At 40.8% G+C, this 26662-nt stretch overlaps 1 protein-coding gene across 1 annotated transcript in view; it reads right to left on the bottom strand.

Moving 5' to 3' along the window:
* Window positions 1-26662, bottom strand: part of LOC127422864 (protocadherin-15-like) — a 427222-nt gene that overhangs the window by 61870 nt on the left and 338690 nt on the right. Inside the window, exons 26-28 of the mRNA XM_051666673.1 lie at window positions 19902-20011; window positions 15532-15672; window positions 12291-12418 (exon numbers count right to left, since the gene is read on the bottom strand). Coding sequence (XP_051522633.1) covers window positions 12291-12418; window positions 15532-15672; window positions 19902-20011 — 379 coding nt within the window. The remainder of the gene's footprint in view (window positions 1-12290; window positions 12419-15531; window positions 15673-19901; window positions 20012-26662) is intronic.

Here is a 26662-nt window from a genome sequence, read left to right as displayed (position 1 = left end):
CGTACCCAAGCATTGTGTATGAAGGAGAGAGCAATTTAGGCTATTACCGGTAATTAATTTTAGATCGCCTGATGTATATTTTTAATATTTTTTTTTTTATATTTTTGGGGATATGTTTAATATTAAGAATACATTTATTGAAAATAAATTATTTAATATAGGCTACTGTATACTATGTTTGCAATCATTCCTATGCTTATAATTTCCCCACATAGGAAAAAAAATAAATAAAAATTGCTTATAGACCATTTCAAGGACGTAAACAATAACAAAGGAATTAGAACACAACTGTGCATGTCTGGTCCTAAAGCATTTCCATAGCGGAATTTTTATAACACAGAACTGTTACTTTTAGAGCTCTACCTTTCAAACTTTCAATTATTTGCCATACATTTTGTTCACCTACCAGAGATAAGATGTGGGCTACAGTTGTTAGTACTGCATGTATCCAACCAGCCATCACTGAAGTGGCTCATGTGTCCGTTTGTCGTTGCTTTTTCAGAGATCTAAACACTTTATTTTCCATTAGTTCCAGGGATCCAGGGAGCATCCAGCCACAAACAACATTTTAATGATGACATTTTATGACAATCGTGTTAATGTTAATAACGTTAATCGTGTTAAAGTCACTAAAAAGTCATGGAGGGTGATTTATCCCGTCTGGAATGCAGTCTGAATCAGAAGAATCAGAATCAGAATCAGCTTTATTGCCAAGTATGCTTATACATACAAGGAATTTGTCTTGGTGACAGGAGCTTCCAGTGTACAACAATACAAAAACAATACAAAAACAGCAGCAAGACATAGATAATAATAAAAAAAAAATGATAATTATACACTGTGGCAGCGGGGGTGTGGTCAAGCATCTCTCCGGAGAGAGAGAAAGCGGTAAGGGTGCTTACACCTGAGCTAAATTATGTCTAACACCTGTCTCTAATTTCAGTGAGCACGGGGAGAGCGGCATAAATAGAGACACACCGCAAATAGAAGAGAGAGAGAGCCTGGGCACGACAGACCCGAACAAGTAGCAAAGAGTTTTTATTACAAGTGATGAGAGTTTATTTTGGGAAGAGGTGTGTGATTGTAGATTAACTTAGTGCATAACGCAAAGACTGTGAGACTGTAATTGTGCTGCATAGAGAGGAAATAAATCCTTACCTGAACCAGGAAAGCTGCTTCTCGCCTCCTCCTTACACTGGTGCCGAAACCCGGGAATTGAAGTTTGGGTTGAAGATGGATGGAAGTCGTCCCGTAGAGTCCTCCCAGTTAGCGGAGATCCTCCAAGCCCTCGCTGACCTACATCAGAGCCACTGCTTGAGCTCCGACAAGATCAAGATCGCCGGTTTGTTGAGCTCCTGCATGCTCAAGCTGAAGACCGACAGGCGATCCGGAGCCTCCTCAGCCAGGAGGCATCCTCAGCCGCGACCCCGGACACTCCCACGCCGTTACCCCCACCCGCTTTACAGAAAATGGGGGCGGCGGACGACCCCGAGGCCTTCCTGGATTTGTTTGAGCAGACCGCCGAGATCTGGGGCTGGCCGCTCGGCCAATGGGCGGCCCGACTGATCCCACTATTGTCCGGGGAAGCCCAGCTCGCAGCTCAACAACTGCCAGCAATGAGCCTCCTGGCCTACGGAGATTTAAAGAGAGCCATCTTGCAACGGGTTGGTCGCACTCCGGAGGAAAATCGTCAACTCTTCCGGAGCTTGAAGTTGGAGAGCTCCGACCACCCGGCTCCGTGATGCCTACCGAAGATGGCTGTTAGCGGGGGTACTGGAGCAATTCACACATCGACTGCCAAAAGAGACGGCGGAGTGGGTCCAGTGCCACTGCCCGGCGTCATTGGAGGAAGCTGTCCGGCTTGCGGAGGACCACATGGCGGCGATCCCGAGGGCGGAAGAGCCCTCCTACATTTTCTCTCCTCCCTCTGTCTCTTCCCCCTCCCCTCTCTCCTCTCGTTCTGCTCTCCCTCCAGGTCCCGTTCCTGCCCCACGCAGACGAGGAGGACTTCAGCCGCTGAGATCAGTTCCCAGGTGTGGGAGGCGACACCTTCCCCTACTCCAATGCCACGCCGCTCTCCCCCTCAGGGGGGGGCGACCGCTGATGCAAGTGCGGGCGTAGCGCCTGGGCCGGCCTGCTGGAGGTGCGGAGACCCGAGCCACTTCCGAGATCAGTGCCCTCTGATGGAGCTGGGGACAGTGGTGTGGGTCTCTGACCTCCCACAGGCTGCCCCCGACCGGGCCTGAACGTACCGGATACCGGTAAGTGTCAAGGGGGGTACTCACCAAGCGTTGGTGGACACCGGGTGTAATCAAACCACTATCCACCAACGCCTGGTTCAAACCGAGGCATTGGTCACAACTAAAACGGTGAAGGTGAAATGTGCACACAGGGATATTCACAAGTATCCGGTAGTGACCCTGACGATTAAATTCCGGGGGAAAAAGCATAGAGTGGAGGCCGCGGTTAGTTCCCGCCTCACCCATCCGCTGATTTTGGGGACTGATTGGCCTGATTTTAGAGTTTTATTAAAGGGAATTTGTGCGGATGGGTCCTGTATGAAGTTAAGGAGATGTGTAATGTGCGATGCTCTGGCAGGGGAGGCGGAGCCGGGGCCTTCCTCGACAGCTCCACATCATAATGACAAAAGAGGGGGAGAGGCTGCAGCCCCTCCCCTTCTCAGGGAATTCCCTGAGGGGGATTTCCCTTTGGAGCAGTCGCGAGACAAAACCCTCAAACAAACCTTTGACCAAGTGAGAGTCATCGATGGTCAACGACTCCAGCCTGACATCGCCCTTTCATACCCCTATTTTGCAATTATAAATGAGCGGTTGTATAGAGTGACACATGACACTCAAACTAAAGAGGATACAACCCAACTTTTGATTCCAAGGAGCCGTCGGGAAATGGTATTCCAGGCGGCTCATTATAATCCCATGGCGGGTCATCTAGGAGAAAGGAAAACACTGAACCGTCTAATAGCCCGTTTCTATTGGCCGGGCATTGGCGGCGATGTCCGCAGGTGGTGTGCGGCATGCCAACTAGTTAACCCACCGGCCACCCCAAAAGCACCATTGCGCCCTCTCCCTTTGATTGAGGTCCATTTTGAGAGAATTGGAATGGACCTCATCGGGCCATTAGAACAGTCAGCACGCGGACATCACTTTGTATTGGTCCTAGTGGACTATGCAACGCGATATCCGGAAGCAGTGCCTCTTCGCAACATCTCAGCACACAGTGTTGCGGAGGCACTCTTCAAAATAATCTCCCGGGTGGGGATTCCGAAAGAAATCCTCACCGATCAGGGCACATCGTTTATGTCACGGACACTATGCGAACTGTACAAGTTGTTAAATATTAAATCGATTCGCACCAGCGTATACCATCCTCAAATGGATGGCCTGGTAGAACGATTTAATAAAACCCTCAAAAACATGATTCGTAAGTTCGTGCACGACGATGCTAGAAATTGGGATAAATGGCTCAACCCCCTGTTATTTGCAGTATGAGAGGTCCCGCAAGCCTCCACTGGCTTCTCCCCATTTGAGCTGCTGTATGGGCGATGCCCACGCGGCGTGCTTGATGTATTGCGAGAGGCCTGGGAGGAGGGACCTTCAAACAGCAAAAATGAAATTCAATACATTCTTGATCTTAGAGCAAAACTCCACACTTTGGGACAGCTAACACAGGAGAATTTGCTCCAAGCCCAAGAACGACAGTGCCGACTGTATGACAGGGGAACTCAGCTAAGGGAATTTGCACCGGGAGATAAAGTGCTTGTATTGCTTCCCACATCGAGCTCTAAATTACTTGCCAAGTGGCAAGGACCCTTTGAGGTCACACGGCGAGTAGGAGATCTCGATTATGAGGTTAAACGAACCAATAGAGGGGGCACACGTCAAATATACCACCTCAATCTCCTGAAATTGTGGAGGGAGGCGGTTCCCGTGACATTGGCTACGGTAGTTCCCGAGAAGGCGGAGCTCAGACCAGAGGTGAGTTCAAAACATTAACAGTTCACCCCGGTCACTTGAGGAGACCACCTCTCCCCGAGTCAACTCACGGAGGTTGCTAGGTTGCAACAGGAGTTTGCGGACGTGTTCTCCCCTCTACCGGGATGTATAAACCTCATCCACTACCACATCGAGACCGAGCTGGGGGTCGTGGTACGTAGCCGCCCCTATCGATTACCCAAACACAAGAAAAAAATTGTTCGGGAAGAATTGGATGCAATGCTCGATATGGGGGTAATAGAAGAATCCCACAGTGATTGGTCCAGCCCAGTTGTTCTAGTGCCTAAGAGCGATGGATCTGTGCGATTCTGTGTGGATTATAGAAAAGTCAACGCGGTGTTTAAATTTGATGCATATCCAATGCCTCGCGTTGATGAGTTGCTCGATCGGTTGGGCACTGCTCGATTTTACTCGACATTGGATTTGACGAAGGGTTATTGGCAGATCCCCTTGACACCAATTTCCCGTGAGAAAACCGCCTTCTCCACACCGTTTGGATTACACCAATTTGTGACACTTCCGTTTGGTTTGTTTGGGGCCCCGGCTATGTTTCAGCGTCTCATGGACCGAATCCTCAGACCGCATTCAGCCTACGCCGCTGCCTATTTAGATGATATCATCAATTATAGCAATGATTGGCAGCGGCACATGCAACATCTGAGGGCGGTTCTGAGATCGCTGCACCGAGCAGGACACACAGCAAACCCAAAGAAGTGTGCAATTGGACGGGTGGAGGTACGGTATCTGGGGTTCCACTTGGGCCATGGGCAGGTGCGTCCCCAAATTGATAAGACAGCGGCAATTGCGACCTGCCCGAGACCCAAGACCAAAAAGGGGGTGAGACAGTTCCTAGGGCTGGCTGGCTATTATAGAAGGTTCATGCCTAATTATTCGGACGTCACCAGCCCGCTGACTGATCTCACTAAAAAGGGAGCTCCAGATCCGGTCCAGTGGAAGGAGCAGTGTCAGCGGGCGTTCATGCAAGTTAAAGCTGCACTTTGCGGGGGGCCGCTTTTACATTCACCTGACTTCTCTCTCCCTTTTGTTTTACAGACAGATGCTTCAGACAGGGGGCTGGGGGCCGTACTCTTGCAGGTGGTGGAGGGGGAGGAGCGCCCGGTGTTGTACATTAGCCGTAAGCTCTCCTTGAGGGAAACTAAGTACAGCACCGTAGAAAAGGAGTGTCTCGCCATCAAGTGGGCGGTCCTCACACTCCGATACTACCTGTTGGGGTGGGCCTTCACCCTCTGTTCCAATCACGCCCCACTCCAGTGGCTCCACCGCATGAAAGATACCAATGCCCGGATCACCCGTTGGTACCTGGCTCTTCAGCCGTTTAAGTTCAAGGTGGTACACAGATCGGGGGCGCAGATGGCTGTCGCCGACTTCCTTTCCAGGAATAGGGGGGGAGTGGTAGGCAGGCCGGATGCCGCCCCGGCCTGAGTCGGGCGGTGGGGATATGTGGCAGTGGGGGCATGGTCAAGCATCTCTCCGGAGAGAGAGAAAGCAGTAAGGGCACATACACCTGAGCTAAATTATGTCTAACACCTGTCTCTAATTTCAGTGAGCACGGGGAGAGCGGCATAAATAGAGACACACCGCAAATAGAAGAGAGAGAGAGAGCCTGGGCATGACAGACCCAAACAAGTAGCAAAGAGTTTTTATTACAAGTGATGAGAGTTTATTTTGGGAAGCGGTGTGTGATTGTAGATTAACTTAGTACATAACGCAAAGACTGTGAGACTGTAATTGTGCTGCATAGAGAGGAAATAAATCCTTACCTGAACCAGGAAAGCTGCTTCTCGCCTCCTCCTTACATACACATACGTACATACACACACAGACACACACACACATTCATACACACATACACATACGTAGTGCAAATCTAATACAAATCTGTTATCTGTTATGTACAGTGCAAATACAATCTGTTATGTACGTTGCAAATGTTTTTTGTTTTTTTGTGGTTGTTTGTTTGTTCTTCTCAGAGGAATGAAATGGCAGAAGAGGTTGGATGTGTTGGATAAATATAAAAAAGACTAAACTGTGTATTGCACATAGTTATTACTCAATGGGGCAATTTAACTGTTCATGAGATGGATAGCCTGAGGGAAAAAAACTGTTCCTGTGCCTGACAGTTCTGGTGCTCAGAGCATTGAAGCGTCGGCCAGAAGGCAGCAGTTCAAAAAGGTAATGGGCAGGGTGAGTGGGGTCCAGAATGATTTTTCCAGCCTTTTTCCTCGCTCTGGAAGTGTATAGTGGCAGGAGGCAACCAATAATCCTCTCAGCAGTCCAAACTGTCCTTTGTAGTCTTTTGATGTCTGATTTCATAGCTGAACCAAACCAGACAGTTATTGAAGTGCAGAGGACAGACTCAATGACTGCTGAGTAGAACTGTATCAGCAGCGCCTGTGGCAGGTTGAACTTCCTCAGCTGGCAAAGGAAGTACAACCTCTGCTGGGCCTTTTTCACAATGGAGTCAATGTGTGTCTCCCACTTCAGGTCCTGTGAGATGGTAGTGCCCAGGAACCTGAATGACTCCACTGCTGCCACAGTGCTGTTTAGAATGGTGAGGGGGGTCAGTGTTGGGGTGTTCCTCCTAAAGTCCACAATCATCTCCACCGTTTTGAGCATGTTCAGCTCAAGGTTGTTTTGACTGCACTAGACAGTCAGCTGTTCAACCTCCCTTCTGTATGCAGACTCATCGTCATCTTGGATGAGGCCGATGAGAATGGTGTCATCTGCAAACTTCAGGAGCTTGACAGAGGGGTCCTTGGTGATGCAGTCATTGGTGTAGAGGGAGAAGAGTACTGGGGAGAGCACACATCCCTGGGGGGAACCAGTGCTGATTGTACAGGTGCTGGAAGTGAGTTTCCCCTGTCTCACAAGCTGCTGCCTTTCCGTCAGAAAGCTGGTAATCCACTGACAGATAGACATGGGAACAGAGAGTTGGTGTAATTTATTCTGGAGCCCACAAAAAGGATCCTTGCATATGTCCCTGATCTGTCCAGATGTTGCAGGATATGATGCAATCCCATGTTGACTGCATCATCCACAGACCTGTTTGCTCGATAAGCAAATTGAAGGGGATCTAGAAAGGGTCCAGTGATGTTCTTCAGGTGGGCCAACACCAGTCTCTCAAATGATTTCATGACCACAGATGTCAGGGCGACAGGTCTGTAGTCATTAAGTCCTGTGATTTTTGGGTTCTTTGGGACAGGAATAATGATTGAGCATTTGAAGCAACATGGGACTTCAAACTGCTCCAGTGATCTATTGAAGATCTGTGTGAAATGGGGGCCAGCTTGTTAGCACAGGATCGAAGACACGCTGGTGAGACGCCATCTGGGCCTAAAGCTTTCCTCGTCTTTTGTTTCTGAAAGACCCGGCTCACATCATCTTCACAGATCTTAAGTGCAGATTGAGTATCAGGATGGGGGAGGAGGGGGGTTGCAGGAGGTGTTGGTGTTTTTGTGAAGTGAAGGTCAGAGTGGGTGTGAGGTGTGAGACTGGGCCTTTCAAATCTGCAGTAGAACACATTCAGGTCATCAGCCAGTTGTTGGTCCACCACAGGGTTGGGGGTAGGAGTCCTGTAATTTGTGAGTTGTTTCATGCCACTCCACAATGATGCAGGGTCATGCATCCTTTATAGCGATATGCATCCTTTATTGTTGTGTAGCAATGATCCAGTATGTTCCTGTCTCTGGTGGGGCATGTAATGTGCTGTTTGTATTTGGGCAGTTCACGTGTGAGATTCGCTTTGTTAAAATCCCCAAGAATAATAATAACTTAGTCCGGATATTGATGTTCTGTGTCTGTGATTTGATCAGTCAGCTGTTGCAGCGCTGTGTTCACACACGTGTTTGGCGCGACATACACACCAGAATAAACGAGGAAAACTCCCGCGGCGAGTAGAACGGCTTACAGTTAATAAAGAGCACTTCCAAATTAGGACAGCACATCCTCTTTAACGTTGTTACATCTATACACCAACTTTCACTGATGTTAAAGCATGTTCCACCGCCTCTCGTTTTCCCCATTAACTCCGTGATGCGATCTGGTCTGAACAGCTGAAAGCCCGGCAGATGTAACACGCTGTCCAGAATGGCTTCACTCAACCAGGTTTCTGTGAAGGACAAGGCAGCAGAGTTTGAAAAGTCCTTGTTTGTGCGGGTGAGGAGATGTAGTTCGTCCGTTTTGTTAGGAAGAGAGCGGAGATTCGCTGGATGAATACACGGCAGCACTGTTCGAAAGCCGTGCTGATGGAGCCTGACCAGCGCACCTGCTCGTCTCCCTCGCCTGCGTCTCATAGCGCGTTTAAACAACACAGCCGCGCCTCCAACTAAAATGTCCAACAAAACATCCAAATATTCAAAAACCGGGAAAAGGTTGTCTGGTATATGCTGCTGAATGTTCAGCAGTTCGTTCCTGGTAAAACTGACTGGAAAAATATTACTAAACACAGGACAAACAAACAAAAACAACAAAAGAACTGAAGAGCTACACACCGAGGCTGCCATCATGTCTTTGCAATCTGAGTCTGAGTTCGACAACTAGCAGGAAATGTTCAAGGAACAAAAAGACTTCACTTAAACCGCCTTGAAATGGTCTGTAGTTTGGCTTATTTTGGGTGAGGCAAGTCCCTTATTTTAAGCTTGCATTTCCAAACCAGGTCATTTCTTTCTCTCGTGAGATCTGGCAGCACTGCAACTGGTATATCGCCCACCCTTAGCACAGAGTACTGTCATATTAAAAAGAATGTTATTAACTATTCTTTATGTCATTCTAACTGGGTAGCAATTGGAAAAAAGGCCGGGGAATGCCGGAAACGGAAAGAAAAAATACAGTTTCTGCTCAGAACAAACCAAAATGAAAAATGTTTAGTTTTTTAGTCCCTGCTTTGAAGCAACAGAAGTAGACAAAAATGAAATGCTGTAATCGCCAGTTTTCATGATTAGTAGCCACCTTGTAATCTTGATTACTTTTTTGATTAACTGTGCAGCCCTAACTGGTATTGTTACTTCTTTCTTTTTTATTGATTTGGTACTTAAGCACTGTTACATTTGACATCCATAGTTCTTGTGCTACTGTAGCAGGAACAAACCTCAAGAAAGTGACAGAGTTACCTTCAAATGTCTGTTCTATTAAACTGGATGTGTTATTATTCAGGTAGCTAGCTATAAACATGTTGACATTTAATTAACTTGTTCAGCAACATTTTCTTCAAACTGTTGCTCCACCATGACCCTGTAGTTCAGCTGACAGTTTACGTTAATAATTTTACGCTATAACGCCCTGTCTGCTGCCTTTCACTTGACAGCTCAGTATGTGTTCATGTGGTGTCATCATCCAAATAGTGCTGTATAGTTCTTTATTTGTGCAGTCGGTTGGATTGTTGGTCCCAGCTGAGGAGCTTAAGTATTGGAACTGCAGAGTGATTAGTCACGTGGCATTTATGGCACAGGCTTTGGCTCAACAAGCTCTGACGTACCATGAGCAAACATTCAAAATTACATACGTCAGGAGGGTCCTGGATCAGCCAAGCAACTGCCATTTGCCAACTGCCATTGAATGGGAATGAAACAAATACTGTTGCTTTCTCCAGGTATTAAATACCTGCTTGGCAAAAAATATATATTTCAGGCCTAACGCTCACTCTTAGAAAAAAGCAACCTCAATGCAATCTCACATACAAGACAAGGTAAAAAGAGTATAGTACTCACAGAGACAAAGATATGGAGAGAGAAAACAAAGGAATAACACAGAGAGAGGCAGAGGAAAAGTTTCTGCAAAAGGACACGCTGTATGCTCTAGGAAAAAGCCTGCCTGATTTATGAGGATATTTGATGCATTTTATATTCCAGAGTATGCGCCGCTCATGTCCAGGCTATTGCCAGTTGTGTTGAGATCTGTATCAGCGCATCTCTGCGGCCGTGGTATTTTACAGGCTGCAAGCTGTCTCGAGATGATTCAATCTCTGGGACCCCAGCTGATCATACTTAAGCTCCTCAGCTGGGACCAACAATCCAACCGACTGCACAAATAAAGAATAACAGGAACCAACAACTCACTTCTGAACAACACCAGCACAGTGGTAAACTATTGTAACATGAGGTCATATGTTCTCCAGACATCCATCACTGAAAAACTGGATTATTATTAATTGTGATGTAACCTTGATTGAGTCGGATTCCCTACACTTTCAAACTACTTCTATACTTGTATTTTTGAATATATTGCAACAAACTTCAAATATATTGTTTTATACTTATAATCAGTGACTAAAATGATAATACATTATTTTATTTTTTTTATTCAATTACATTGTAAAGTCGAGCTGTCACTGTTGTGTTCTATTGAAGCTAATTTTGGCCATGAATCATCCATCTGACTGAACAATTTTGTACATTACATTTATGGGCAGGTAAATCTGAAACTGTGACCAAAGAATTACATACACTACATGTCCACTAGGAGTCTAGTGTGCTTGCTTGCAAACAAAACTCTGTAATATTTTACAATTGACTCTTCAATCTTGTAAGTATTCATTAGCCACTTTTCCACTATAGGGCCAGCGTGAGCTAGGGCTATAAACTGGTCAGCCAGGCCAATTGACTAGGACCTCGATCAAATATGCTGCTGAATGTTCAGCAGTTCGTCCCTGGTAAAACTGACTGGAAAAATATTACTAAACACAGGACAAACAAACAAAAACAACAAAAGAACTGAAGAGCTACACATCGAGGCGGCCATCCGCGGCGCCATCATGTCTTTGCAATCTGAGTCTGAGTTCGACAACTAGCAGGAAATGTTCAAGGAACAAAAAGACTTCACTTCCTTAAACCGTCTTGAAATGGTCTGTAGTTTGGCTTATTTTGGGTGAGGTAAGTCCCTTATTTTAAGCTTGTTTTTCCAAACCAGGTCGTTTCTTTCTCTCGTGAGATCTGGCAACACTGCAACTGGTATATCGCCCACCCTTAGCACAGAGTACTGTCATATTAAAAAGAATGTTATTAACTATTCTTTATGTCATTCTAACTGGGTAGCAATTGGAAAAAAGGCTGGGGAATGCCGGAAACGGAAAGAAAAATATACAGTTTCTGCTCAGAACAAACCAAAATGAAAAACTTTTAGTTTTTAGTCCCTGCTTTGAAGCAACAGAAGTAGACAAAAATGAAATGTTGTAATCGCCCGTTTTCATGATTAGTAGCCACCTTGTAATTTTGATTACTTTTTTGATTAATTGTGCAGCCCTAACTGCAATTGTTACTTCTTTCTTTTTTATTGATTTGGTACTTAAGCACTGTTACATTTGACATCCATAGTTCTTGTGCTACTGTAGCAGGAACAAACCTCAAGAAAGTGACAGAGTTACCTTCAAAATCGATCTGTATTCCCACTATCGAGCCAGTAGCCCCACAGCATAGCACTGAAGTCTGTCCTTAATATGCCGCCCTGTTGCCAACATCACACACCCTGCACATTTCACAAGCAAGAGGTAAACTCAAGCTGAGGTATCAGACTCTGGAGACTAGCTAGCCCTCTAAATGAACACAGATTTGTACTGTGTCCGCAATTGTACCTAAACCTGTACCATTGTGCACAACTTGGCAAGTTCGCCAACAATATACTTAATCACGTCTTCGTTTTGGCAGACGCCATTGATCTGACGTTGCACAATATTCAGAAGAGCCCTGAGTTCGTCTACTGACCAGTACTGTCGATTCTCCATTCTCCGCTGATCTGTTGAGGTAAGCTGGTAGCTACAGTAGATACAAAAAATGGGAAATGAGTATCTTGGTGCTGAAAACTCTCACCTGACTCCAAACTCCGCCTTTGACATTGACCCCGCCTCAATCCCCAGCTGGCCTTCTTTGGCCCAAGGGTAATCGTTGGGCATGGGCGCTTGGTCGTTGGTTCATATGAAGACCCGAGGAGGCACGATGAAGCCCCGGAAGTGACAGTGGGAATGCTACTGGCCCTGACATGCACTAGCATGCCCTCATTTGTTCCGATAGTGGAAACGCGGCTATTGTAACAGTCTGGGAACTTGTCAACAAATCTTTGTTTCTTGCTGGACTGATACTAACCTGTGCACCCTGACTCCCTGAAATTGCACAGGAGTCAATCAGATAGGAGCTGGCAATTTCAGCCAGCTCTTGCCATTTTTGTGTGCAACATGCATTCGATAATCAGTGAACAGTCTGTGGGTGACTCGAGGAAACTACATGATGCATTAATACAGTCACAATCCTGAGGGGAAAGATGACTTACCTGGACCTGCAAAACAGAGGAGAAGGTCTTGGCATCCTCTGCAACCCCACCCAGGTAAAGGGGCTTCGTGAACACAGGCGGATGGTCATTCTCATCTTGAACATCGATGAAGACCTTTGCTGTATTGCCTGCAGGCAAAGATCACAAATGAAATAGAAAACTATTATTAGAATGAAAGAAAAAAGAATGTATGATTCAAATTAGTTAAGAGAAACCCTACAGAACATCATATTACATCAAATCTGAGGACAAAACTATGCAATTACCCTTACAAAAAAGTACTGTGGTAATACCATGATACCATAATTACCATATTTATATACTAATACTATTAACATGACATTAACATGGTGCTCCATGGTGTACTTTAAATAATACCATGGTACTACCATGTTAAATGAAAAAAAAAGGAAGGGAAAAAAATGAATGTTATTAACATGGTACCATATCAACACTGCAAATCCTCTTCTATATTTCTCAAATTAGTCAGAACATAGAACATAATGAAACAGTTATGCCAAATTAGGTAAGAAAATGCCTTAACTGCATTAAAGATATTAATCTCATGCATTGACAGCTGAATGCTTAACGATCCATGCACCAAAATAATGTTTGTAGAACAGCGCTGCCTACTGTACAGGGGTGAAATTGTTTTTCATTTCATTCGCTTCTCTCTCGGTGTGAATAGATTGGCAGTTCGCCTTGCAATTTTTTCACAAACTTTGTGTATAGGCCTTTAATCAGTTTTTGTCTTGTTTTCCAGTAAAATATCAAAACATTCTTAAAACAAGGTAAGTTTAACTGAGAAAGTTAATAAGACTTGTTTACACAGAAAGTGTCTTGAATTATTATTATTATTATTATTATTATTATTATTAATCTTAATTTTGTTCTTGTTTTAAGCATAAATCTAACCAAATTTAGCAAGGCTTAAACTTAGAATTTGAATTCAAAGAAGAAGAATTCGAAGAAGAAGAAACTAATTGTCTAATTACCTTACACAATTTAGCTTTTTAATGAAATTGATTTTTTTAAAGGATGTTTAGGTATTTGTATTTGAAATTGAGAAAGAAAAATACTAATTAAAACTTTTTCTTTGAAAAATCATGGTAACACCATGATACATTTGGTATCCTCCACATCCAGCAATGACAGCTTTGCAGATCCTTGGCATTCTAGCTCTTAGATTGTCCAGATACTCAGGTGACATTTTACCCCACGCTTCCTGTAGCACTTGCCATAGATGTGGCTGTCTTGTCGGGCACTTCTCACGCACCTTACAGTCTAGCTGATCCCACAAAAGCTCAATGGGGTTAAGATCCATAACACTCTTTTCCAATTATCTGTTGTCCAATGTCTGTGTTTCTTTGCCCACTCTAACCTTTTCTTTTTTATTTGTTTTTCTGTTTCAAAAGTGGCTTTTTCTTTGCAATTCTTCCCATAAGGCCTGCACCTCTAAGTCTTCTCTTTACTGTTACTTTACTGTACTGTACATGAAACTGGTGTTGAGTGGGTAGAATTCAATGAAGCTGTCAGCTGAGGACATATTTCTCAAACTAGAGACTATGATGTCCTTATCCTCTTGTTTAGTTTTACCTGGGCATTCCACATCTCTTTCTGTCCTTGTTAGAGCCAGTTGTCCTTTGTCTTTGAAGACTGTAGTGTACCCCTTTGTATGAAATCTTCAGTTTTTTGGCAATTTCAAGCATTGTATAACCTTTATTCCTCAAATAAAGGTTTCTTTTTTGCAATTTCTGACCTAAAACTGACCTTAAGACATGCCAGCCTATTGCAAACAGTGGCAACTCAAAAACAAACACAAAGACAATGTTAAGCTTCATTTAACAATCCAAATAGCTTTCAGCAGTATTTGATATAAAAGTGATTTCCTAGTACCAAATTAGCAATTTAGCATGATTACTCAAGGATAAGGATTTTGGAGTGATAGCTGCTGGAAATGGGCCCTGTCTAGATTTGATAAAAAATTACTTTTTACTTTGTGATCAGTTGAATGCTACTTTGGTGAATTAAAGTACCAATTTCTTTCCAAAACAGCACAATCTGTACATTATTCCAAACTTTTGGCCACCAGTGTACATTTTATTCCCATAGAGAAAAATAAAAGAACCAGCCATTTTATTAAGATTTTTACCAAGTTTAAACCCTAAACCAAACCCCACACCTAAACATAACCATAAAGTCTAACCCTTAACCATACCATAACCAAACCATTATTTTAAGAAGATAATAACTTTTGTGTAGGGTTTGGAATGAGATGAGGGAAGCATATTACCGGTTATTGACATACATTAGTTGTTCACTGATGTTTCCTTTCTTAAAATTACGTTTTGGATAGGAGGCTACAGCTAAAAATGTATGCATGTATTGTATCAGTTTGAAATTCTGTTTGTTGACTGGTTGGTCTTTTTGAAAATAAAAATCGTACATTTTTGTACAAGCCATGTCATACAATATATTACAATTTTGCCACCTCGCCATGACTAAGACTGTTGACCAAAACTCATGTGACCAGTAAATCGGTCACCCTCAGATTTGCTCATCTGAAAAGCTAAAGAACATTTCTATATGAAGCTGAGCAGTCTTCAGCACCTTCTACAAGTGACCATCATCTGTCAGAGTAAAAGGCAGAGTCATATTTTATGGGGCTACAAGAGCAACAACATGATTTATCATCTGACAGACTTGCCAACAGGGTTCCAGGAACTTCTACTAATTTCTGCACAGTCACTCAGAGAGGAGCACTAAAGTATTACAGCACAGAGCAAAGTGACATGGCAAAATAGTACTGCTGACCCACTGAACAGCAATGAAAGCCAACAAATGTGAATAAAATGAGCATATGAAAAAACTGAAAATGAAACACACCACATATCTGAAATAGTAAAACCGAACAATATCAATATCCATAGACGACTCTATATTAGCTATCTATAGATGTATCTTGTTATCAAAAATCTCAATCTCAAATTATGATTTTCCATAATCAGCTCCACATGGAAAGCAAGGACAAGCAACCGCTCCAAGAAAAAAAAAAAAAAAAAAACGCCACATTAGCAGCCTAGAAAGTCAGTGTTTCAATTACTTAAAAGTAAAATGAAAAAGTAAAAAATATCCAGAACAACATTTTAAGCCACATAAAATCTCCCAGGGTCATAATGTGTGATGTGACATGTATGTTGTTAGGCTGGGCCTTGTGTGACAACTTTAGAAGGCAGCTCACTTTTGGACGGGGCTCGCAGGTTGGATGACACCACCCTCATGGAGTCAGCTTCCACATGGAGGACATAACTGCTGTTGCTCTCATAGTCCAGTGGCTTGGCAGTGCTGATAACTCCAGTGATGTTGTTCACAATGAATTCACCTGTGAAGAAAGAAGAGAGAACAGCACATTATGACCTCTAGCACTGGACATGAACGCTCCTAAAAGTACGGCTGGGCGGTATGACCAGTTTGACTGTAGAAATGTGTCGAACAGTAGACTTTGCGTTATAACATTAGAGATCTACCGTTTATAGTAGACATATTTACACGACTATTAGTGGGCAGGACTGCTTCATGTTATTTACATTTGAAAGCAACAAAGAAACATGGAGTGACAGAGCAGGATGTGTCCCAAACAAGACAAGATGAGGATTAATTATTTTAGGCACAACATGAAGTGGAGTTTATGCCGTTTACAGTCGCCAAGTAATGTTGGCATATTAATAAAGATTTAAGAATTCAACTAATGTGCAGACACAGGTGTCACATTATGTTAGTTATAAACAGTGTTGGGACTACATATTACTAATTACTTTACTGATTACTTTATTGAAAAAAGTAATCACATTATTAATTACATTACATTTACGTTACTTAAAAGGTTTTGTTTTTGCCACTCATTGGGACTCATTCATGAAACTTTCGTAAATACATGAGTAAATTCTGAGTAAATTGCACGTTTAATGGATCTTGCCGAAAACTTTCCACTGGATTCACAAATGCTTCACACTCTCTTGATTTGTTAGTAAAACGTGTATGTCAGTGAATTCCAAACATTCGTAAATAGGGGGCGTGTGCATGTTCTTCACAATTATCATAATCCATGCAAATAAAAACGCCATATAAGGAAGGCACCAGACATGCTAGTAAATGCTGATAACATCTATGAAATCATTTTTAGAAATGAAGTGCATTCACATCGCAAAATTTTGATTTAGCAAGTGCAATAGCATATCAAAGAAAGTGAGGACTTGCTGTCATCACATGTTTTTACTGTCATTGGATGTTCTTTTGTGAATCAAACAGTCCAAGAGGTCAATAAAAAGGGTTTGACTTGAAGCTTTAGTGTAAAAATGTCACGCCAGGAGGAGGATTTCCACAACCATTAACCTTCTCTGGTTCAGTTGTGCGCATCACCAGCATCATCTGGAAACTTCTCGGGTAAATCATGATGGAAACAGTGATATACCTCCCTTGAACTGGAAGAATCTTCAGAGAAATTAATAGAATGCCTGAAGAAAATCATTGACCGAAACGCTGTAAGATATTACAGATTTGCAAGCTATACAACAGTGTGCAGGCTTTATTATTATAATTTTTTTTCCATTGTATTGTGTATGCACATGCCCGCGATGTGTTTATTTATGGGTTTAACAGCATTAGCACTGACCATACATTATCAACTGAACATGATTTACTGATGCCTATACTAAATTATGAAACCTAAATTACAGAGCTCATATAAAAAAAATAAAAAATAAAAAATTTAATTAAAATTAAAACAAAAACTGTCCAACCAGTCACGTAAGAGGGCATTAATTTTTTTTCAAGAAAATCAAAAGCAAATTGCATCTTTCCATGAACTTTACGTCAAGCACTTCTGCTGGAAAAACATTAAGCAGATTTGGGGAACAAATAAATATAAAAATAAATAAATAAATGCAAGCAGCAAATAATCATTTCTAAATACGTATAGGCTATGGGTTTAAAAATAAAGCAAAGCTTTTTTTTTTTTTTTTTTACTATTTTATGTTATAGTTTAAGGACAATTTCTTTCATTTAATTCCAAATTAATTTTTTCACTACTTGAATAATTTCACTTTTATCAAAATGGGACTTTACCTGAAAGAACACAACACACTCAGATGTCTTACAAAGGACTTGCATGTGGTCGTGAGCATGTGTAAATTTTGCTCGTACCAACTAACATTTTATGAAAACTTTCATGAATCCAAGAATTTACATCAGAGCGGCTTTACAAACGATTTACACAAAAATTTGTCCTGCTCGTGTTTCATGAATGAGGCCTGTTGAATCCAAAATAATGGACTGAACGTTCTCTTTATGGAGTGCATGCCCTATATCTGTCAGAAATTTAAATATTGAACTCATTTATGTTTAAAATGTATTCTACATAAATAATATCCTTTGAGAAATATGAATAACCAAAGTTATTTACTAAAAAGTAATTCATTTACAAGTGAAGATCAGGAACTGTAATCGGATTACAGGAATTTAAAATCTAAGGTGTTACACTATTTTTTTTTTTTAACTTTTTGACATCATTAAATTAAATACATTGTAACCAGATTATTTTGTACACCCAACACTGGTTATAAAACAAATAGATCTAAATCTAAATTCTGATTGGATGAGCAGCATTTGAAGCCGTTTTAAAATGCTGATAGACATAACATACATTAACATAAACATTAATGAGACAAGTTGCTAATGAACTATGTCACTTGGTGAAATAAAATGTATATTTCAATTATTATTATATGCACTGGTGTCTTATCATATTGCTGTTACTGTCAGTTTATTAAAAAACTCAGCTTTGCATCATGCCAGAGAACACTTACCCATGATAAAATCAAATAAACGGTTATATAATGTGAGACTAACAATTTATTTGTCATGAATAACTTTACCTTTTGGTTTGCACTGAGTTGCATTAGAATCAGATTTGATGAAATACCTTTCATTCACTGGATTATCCAAACATCAGCATTACCACATGGTTATTTAAAATATAAAGATTATTTCTGTTGAAGTTCCAGCATTTCCGTTTAATTCCGTTGAATTTCCTAATAGTACCAGTGTCTTAAAACTCATCCCTAACCGTTTCCACACACCGCATCGGTAATGCGCTTAGCCATATTGGGATTCCAGGTCCAGAATGACCCCTCATTCCAAGTCTCATTAACATTTATAAAGGATTAGTTCTGATCTCGGGTGATGTCATTGTATTAAACATCTTGGATTCCAGTGGTTTGAAGTGTGTACTGATTATCCTTATCTTTTTCTAGTTTGTGCTAATGAAAGCAGCCCTTTGATTACCGATCTACACTGCTTGATTACTCTTAATGAGAATGTACCAAAACAATTTCCCAATCCTTTCAAACCAGCGCCAAATGTGAAAGCAAATTTCAGCTAAACTCACTCTAAACAAACAGAGTATAGGAATGAATCACACTTATAATGCACACCTCCCTCGTCCTACTCTCTCTCTTTCTGATGACATGTGGCACAAGGAAGTACACTGCTTTAAACAAAAGCCTTCTTTTACAGAGCTTTAGACAACTTGGCTGACAGCCACCTAAGAAATGCAGTCTGTGAGTCTGTGGCCTTTCCTTATGCCATGCTTGAAGTCTTACGAACTGTAATTTATTGAATTACAATAATATCAAACTCATAAAAGTCCAGTGTGACATTTACCCGCAATCTTGTCTTTTTGTGCTTGGTGGTTTCCAAGAAAGGAATAAACTACAGTTTCTCAAACTCACATCAGTGGTTAACCGAAAAAAATGTCTGTCATTTACAGAATTGTAAAAACATTTACATATTTTTTTTTCATCATTTTGACAGTTAAAAATCTGGATATTGTTTATTAAACCGGGTTACAAGATCGCAAGACTGCAGTGCCTGTTGTCTTTTTCACATTTGAAGAGCAGAATAAAATTGAAAAGCCAAGGTTCTTGCCACAGAAGGTCTTGTGATATCAATGTCACATAAAAATACCAAACGTTACAATATTAAATAGAGATGAAAATGGAGAATGACGAAAAAGTCGGTTTGAGCCAGGTCAGTTCTGAGTTCTAGGTTGTGGAGAATGCAGCAGACTACCATGATCTGGCATACTTTACTGCGACTTTAAAATGGTGAAAGTGCACTTTACTACACTATGTATCTGGATATATGCCCAGGTATAAAGCTTTTCTCCACAGAAAACATCTGATGAATTACAGCTACAAAGTTTGCTAGAAAATGTTCACAAATGTCTCTTTAAAAAAAAAAATAATAATAATCTGTTTACAGCCTGTTCTTCGTGGGTAGTAACAATGTAACATTAATTGGCAGGCACTTTTGTGTAATCAATAATATGCCTAATTTACAGAATGACACTTGCTTGGTTAAACTGGATTGTGAGATGTTCGTAAATAAGTTTTAATGTGCAAAAGTGATCAGTGAATTTACCCTTCCAAGTAACTTTTTATCAAGCCCCAATTTTATACTGTAATCTATGCATGTCAGTGATATTGGCCTGAATCTTTTCAGTAGAGCTCTGACTTGTAGAATGGAGGTTATACAGCTGAATGTTCTACTCACCACCTTCGTTTCCTTCAGTGATGGAGTAGATGATGGTCTGGTTTATGGCAGCTGCCAAGATGACTCCAGTGACCGTTCCCACGGGGGCATTCTCACTGACCGGAGAGAACCTGCACACACATGATATATTGCATTAACACTCACAATTGTACACAATAAGATATAAAGCATCTAATGAGATTCTTAAAAAGAACTGCATACAAGTATTAAGTATTTTATTATGTTTAAAGGGGACATAACATGGAAAACAGGACTGGCATATTGATGGATTTTGATCTACTATGAAGTAAGGATAGGCATTTTAGTAATTTGATCTGTTTGAGTTCTCCATCATAGTACTGAGTACTTTTTAATTGCTTTTAACTGGCATTGGATTAAATGCATATACATTTTGTATATATGCAAATGACTGTTTTTGGTCGTTGCATCACGTCTAGCACCATGAGTGTTGAGTTTTTAACACAGAGTGTCAAGGTAAAAATAGTTATGTAAAATCCTCTAAAAACAAACAAACAGGTAATTCAGAAATGATCATGATATTGATCATTGAGTATTCCACAACTTTGCAGGGATATTGCTACTCCTTTAACAAGTGAAGATGTTAGCCAATCATAACAGAGGTTATTTACATGTAGAAGTCTTAAAGGAATAGTTGTCCAAAAAATTTGCTCATCATTTACTCATCTTCATGCCATCCCAAATGTGTGTCTTTCTTTCTTCTGCAGAACACAAACAGAGATTTTTAGAAGAATACCTCAGCTCTGTAGGTTCATACAATGCAAGTGAATGTTGACCAAAACTTTGAAGCTCCAAAAAGCACATAAAGGCAGCATAAATGTAATCCATAAGACTCCAGTGTTTTATTCCATGTCTTCTGAAGTGATCCAATCAGTTTTGGATGAGAACAGACCAAAATGTAACTCCTTTTTACTATAAATCTTGACATCAGAGTCTCCTGGGTGATCATGGTTTCAAGCTCGATTACACTTTAACTCATGATCGCCAAGGAGACTATGATTTTACATGGATTAAAACACTGGAGTCTTGCATTTTATGGACATACAGAGCTGAGATATTCTTCTAAAAATATTTGTTTGTGTTCTGCAGGAGAAATGGTATGAGGGTGAGTAAACTTTAAAAAGAATTAAAATTTTTTGGGTGAACTACACCTTTAAAACAGAAAGGGTCGGAAAAACTGTTGTGTAAAACTCATTTGAGCTTTAAAGAAATCTGGTCCATCATTACAAAGAAAAAAATACACTTACCAAAATGTATCAATAGGAAGTTAACCAGATCAAAGTGTTAACCAGGCATCCTACACAGTTGATAAACTAAGCAGAATAAAGAATATTAATTTAATGTATATGTAGAGGTCCACTGAGCCTGATCTCACATAAACCAGATGTATAGTGTAATATATTCTTGAAATAAGTTGTTGCCTCTTTGGCACAAACATATAAGTTTGGACTTTTTGGACTTTAAGCCACAGTGGGTGTGGAGAAAAGTATTTGTCATGAAATTATAAACCCTCCCCTAAACTAAATCTGATCACCGGAGAAGGTGAAAGAACATTTTTGATGAATCTTTATGCAGCTCTTGCAATCATGGTTAATAGTGACCATGAATTTCAAGGTCCAAAATAGGAAGAAAAAAAACATTTTTACTTTAAAAAAAAATGTATCATAAAATTAGTCCATATGACTCGTTCACTACATTCCATAGATTTGTGTCAAGAACAGACAAATGTAAGTAATTATTCACTGATAATGATAAATTCTTTCAATTAGATTTTCTGTACAGGTATGCGTCACAAGAGAGGTCCGCACATGTTAAATGACAATAATGAGTACTTCATTCTACTGTTATATTGCTCATACCTCTTTAAGACAAATATAACCACTGAAAGTACACTAACAAAGTCAAGAGTTGTTTTGTATTTTTCCTCAAAGCTCACTGTCCGCTAATAGCAAAGCTGCAGCCTCTCAAAACCTATAGCATGTATACATTGAAATGAAAAGTGTTTTCTCTAATCAAGCCCAAAAACACAGGCATAAAACTCTCAAGGACAGTTTGAATACCAAACCTTATAAATCCTTTTACGGAATCATCTGTTCTGTTCGGTAACGTATTCTGTACATTATGAAAACAACCTTAATCCTTGATTTTTTTTTTTTTTTTTTTTTTTTTTTTGTACTCAGGCTTAGAGGCTGATTTGTGTTGCCTGGGTTGCTGCATAGAAGATAAACAGTTTTTTGCTATTCAGGGTTATTCAGAAAAATGATACCTTCCAAGTAATCCCTCTATCCACACCACTTTTAGGAAAGCTACTCTGAAACCATATGCAAGTAATTAACCTACATTATAAGCTCCTGAAAAGTAGCTAACTACATTAAAGCTATTTAAGAGGGAGCAACAGCTTTTAAATATAGTGAATATCAGGGCTATTTTTCACAAAGGGAAGTTGTGACAGGCTATATTTTTGTAATGATATTATTTAGAGTCAAAAGTCAAATTGTGCAAATGTGTTCCCTTACAACTCAGTACGCTTGACATTGCATGCTAACGCATATAGGGAGTGTCCTTTCACACAACCAAGTTGAATCCTCTCTAAAATAACGGCAATATTCTAATATTGGCTATGGTGTTTGAGCCCCGCCCTTTTATGTGCGAAGCTGTCCACAATAAAAGCAGGTGCACAAACACCATTCCTCAGAACTTTCTTCCTTCAAGACAGCGATTCATCTCTCGTCTAGAAGCCCTCTACTGCTTCGCCGTCTACTACACGAGTCAGTGGGCGGGATCTTCATGGCATTGAGAAGACTCTCTACTCCCCTGCAGTACTCCGGCGAACATTACTCCGCCTCGCCGCTTGATGCTTCGCTGGTGACGGGCCGCTTCAGCATCCTGATTCCCCGCAGCACTTCGGCAGGAGTTGTGTATCCTTATAAAGCAATTGTATATTGTTTATTGTGTGTGTATAGTTGTGCTTAAAAGTTTGCATACCCTGGCAGAAATTGTGAAATTTTGGCATTGATTTTGAAAATATGTTTAAAAAAAAATCATGCAAAAAAACTGTCTTTTATTTAAGGATAGTGATCATATGAAGCTATTTATCATCACATAGTTGTTTGGCTCCTTTTTAAATCATAATGATAACAGAAATCACCCAAATGCCCCTGATCCAAAGTTTACATACCCTTGAATATCTGGCCTTGTTACAGACACACAAGGTGGCACACACAGGTTTAAATGGCAATTAAAGGTTAATTTCCCACACCTGTGGCTTTTTAAATTGCAATTAGTGCCTGTGTATAAATAGTCAATGAGTTTGTTAGCTCTCATGTGGATGCAGTGAGCAGGCTAGATACTGAGCCATGGGGAGCAGAAAAGAACTGTCAAAAGACCTGCGTAACAAGGTAATGGAACTTTATAAAGATGAAAAAGATATCCAAAGCCTTGAAAATGCCAGTCAGTACTGTTCAATCACTTATTAAGAAGTGGAAATTTCTGGGATCTCTTGATACCAAGCCAAGGTCAGGTAGACCAAGAAAGATTTCAGCCACAACTGCCAGAAGAATTGTTCGGGATACAAAGAAAAACCCACAGGTAACCTCAGGATAAATACAGGCTGCTCTGGAAAAAGACGGTGTGGTTGTTCTCACGATTTGAGACACACAACACTGTTCCCCATCTCCCCACTGTTGTTTGTCGGGAAAGGAATATTGCTGTTAACAGTATTGTTCAAAATGTTGTTTCTGTGTCTCACATTTGTATGAATGCAATAAAAAATGCAATAAATGCAAAAAATAATACAGTGCCGAAATACACAATCTCTTCATGAAATGCAATAGAAGTTGTTCCAAATTGTCAAACCCCAAAAGGGTTTTACAGCCGTTATTTTCTTGTCCCAAAGAAAGAGGGCAAGCTTTGGCCAATCCTAGATCTGAGAATCGTGCACTTGCAAAGCGCTCATTCAAAATGATTACTCAGAAAAGGATCATATAGCACGTACGCCCACACAATTGGTGTGCGTTGATAGATCTGAAAGATGTGTACTTTTATGTCCAAATTGTACAATATTACAGGATGTTTTTGAGATTCGCATTTGAGGGAACGGTGTATCAATTTAGAGTCCTGCCCTTCGAGCTGTCTCTGGCTCCTCGCACGTTCACAAAGTGCATCAATGTGGTTCTCGTGCCTCTGAAACTGAGAGGCATGTGCATTTTGAACTACCTCGACGATTGGCTGTTACTGACCCAATCAGAGGCTCTGTTATGCCAGCACATAGACTTACTGCTTCAGCATCTAAACAGCTTGGGCCTCAATGACAACTGGGCGAAGAGCACGCCCTCCCCCAGCCAAAAAAATCTCCTTTTTGGGAGCACACTTTTTTCAAAGACCAGAGGTGTCTCGGCTCCCAAGAGTGACCCCTAGTGTCACTACATTGACACAACGTCTCGTTCCCTCCATCAGGGAACGGAGGTTACACAAGTAACCATGACGTTTTCCACATTCTTATGGTTGATGTGAACATTAACTGAAGCTCCTGACCCGTATCTGCGTGAATTTATGCACTGCACTGCTGCCACATGATTGGTTGATTAGATAATCACATGAATGATTGTTGGTGCCTGACGGGTTGGTTTGAGTATTTCTGTAACTGCTAATCTCCTGGTATTTTCACACACAACAGTATCTAGAATTTACTTCGAATGGTGCCAAAAACAAAAAACTTCCAGTGAGCGGCATGTTCTGTGGATAGAAATGACTTGTTGATGAGAGAGGTCAAAAGAGAATGGCCAGACTGGTGCAAACTGACAAAGTCTATGGTAACTTAGATAACCGCACTGTCCAATTATGTTGAGAAGAATATCATCTCAGAATGCTATTCTGAGATGCGGGTTGGTTCTGTTTTGATGGCATGAGGGGGACCTACACAATATTAGGCAGGTGTTTTTAATGTTGTGGCTGATTGGTGTATGTGTCAATACAGAAACTGACTTTCAAAAATAAATCTACCCTGAAAAATGCACTGTAAAAAGCCCCGGTCTCATGTATATATTTCAAGTGATATTATTTACTGTAATTATGCCATTAGAGCTGAATGAAATGTTAACTAAATACAACAATGAAAAAAAAAAAAAAAATTATATCGAAAACAAGTCATGAACAGCAGTAATTTAAAGGTCATTTTTCCAATGATAAAATACTTTCTCCAATCCCAGCCTAATATAAAAAGATTGTTAATTTCTGAGAGATGTGTTTTGTCAGGGTTTGTTTGAGCATCCTTACTATTCCAACATAGCAACATTGGCTCAACAAATGCCATAAGTTTGGGGTGGGACTATTTGATTAATGGCAACTGTCAATGGCAGACAGGCAGACACAAGGAAAGCAGCAGCACAACAACATGCTCACCTTGTGCTTTCTACTACGGCTCTGTACAGAAAATAAAGTGATTTCTGGTGTACTATTTTGAGTATTTTTTATAACATCATTAATTACACAATGGTTATTGGGACTGGGCCATTGAGAATTATTACTTAAACTTAAAAGTAGTGAAATATAATTTACATAAGGAAGGTCTAAGTCACATTTACATCCACTTGGTAATCAATCTACAGGGAACAGAACACAAACCTCTAAGTGTAACTATAAACCACTTAAATCGTCTGGATTCCGTCAGATTAAATCAACAGAAAGTGTGTTTGTGTACCTGATTGTGTCACTTGTATCAAGCCCAACATACATCAACTTTTCAAACAATGGGTGAAAATTTCACTGCAGGATTTTCACTTTGCTTAATTGAAATCGATATGACAAAATATTGTGTTGATAAATATGTTTTTTGTGCATTTTCAAAAATGTCCCGCAAATACACGCAAAGAAATAGGCTCAATACCGAAACTCTACTAGGCAGCTTTGAATACTTACCTGTTAAAATAGGTGCCAAAGTAAATGAGCACTGCTTTCGCGAGTGGTGTGAATCTGGCCTGATTCACACAGGACACAGCAGGGCTCAACCAGGTCCTCTTGCGAAGCTGGTTTGCTGTGTTTGCATAGATAATAGAAATAATCCTCACTCTTGCTCTGTTCTGACAGCGCACTAATGGTTGTGCCACACAAGCACATCCTCAAGTGCTAGAAAGTACTGAGGTCCATTGAGCCTGCAAACTCATTTCAACTTGAACATTCCAATGTCATCATTTTATCCAACCACTTTGTATTTACCCGGGACATGGCCTATGGCGCTCAGTCAGGACTGAAATGTACTTAATCCAAAAGGTAAGGATGAGCCACGGGGTACATTTTAACTTGGTATCTGTTTGTTTGATGTTTGCTTTTCTGTTTGTTAGTTTAATATAGTGATATCAAAATATCTAGTGGAAGCAATTCCAAACCTTTGGCCTCTTCGCATCTAGACATAAAAGATGGTTGTCATATCAAAGATTGTGTAAATCAACAACAGATCATGGGCGTCTCATGTAGATTTGCAGTCTTTTGCTTTGATGATGTGAAATGGTCGAAGTCTAATCCTCCTAATCGTGTTCTTTGATCTTTGTCTTTATAAAATGAGTAAAAACAGGCCTCCAATAGCAATTCATAACAGACTGCAGGACATTTAATCCTTTTATTTAAAAAATAAATAAATAAATAAACATTAGACGCTTGTTATTCAGGGTATCTACATCATCCATGTGAATGCAAATTCATTTACAACCCCAATTCTGAAAAAGTTGGGACAGTATGAAAAATGCTAA

This window comes from Myxocyprinus asiaticus, chromosome 32 (assembly GCF_019703515.2).
Source record: "Myxocyprinus asiaticus isolate MX2 ecotype Aquarium Trade chromosome 32, UBuf_Myxa_2, whole genome shotgun sequence".
Classification (NCBI taxonomy): Eukaryota; Metazoa; Chordata; class Actinopteri; order Cypriniformes; family Catostomidae; genus Myxocyprinus; species Myxocyprinus asiaticus.
Note: the sequence above shows the minus strand (reverse complement) of the source record. Positions and strands in the feature narration are given on the sequence as shown.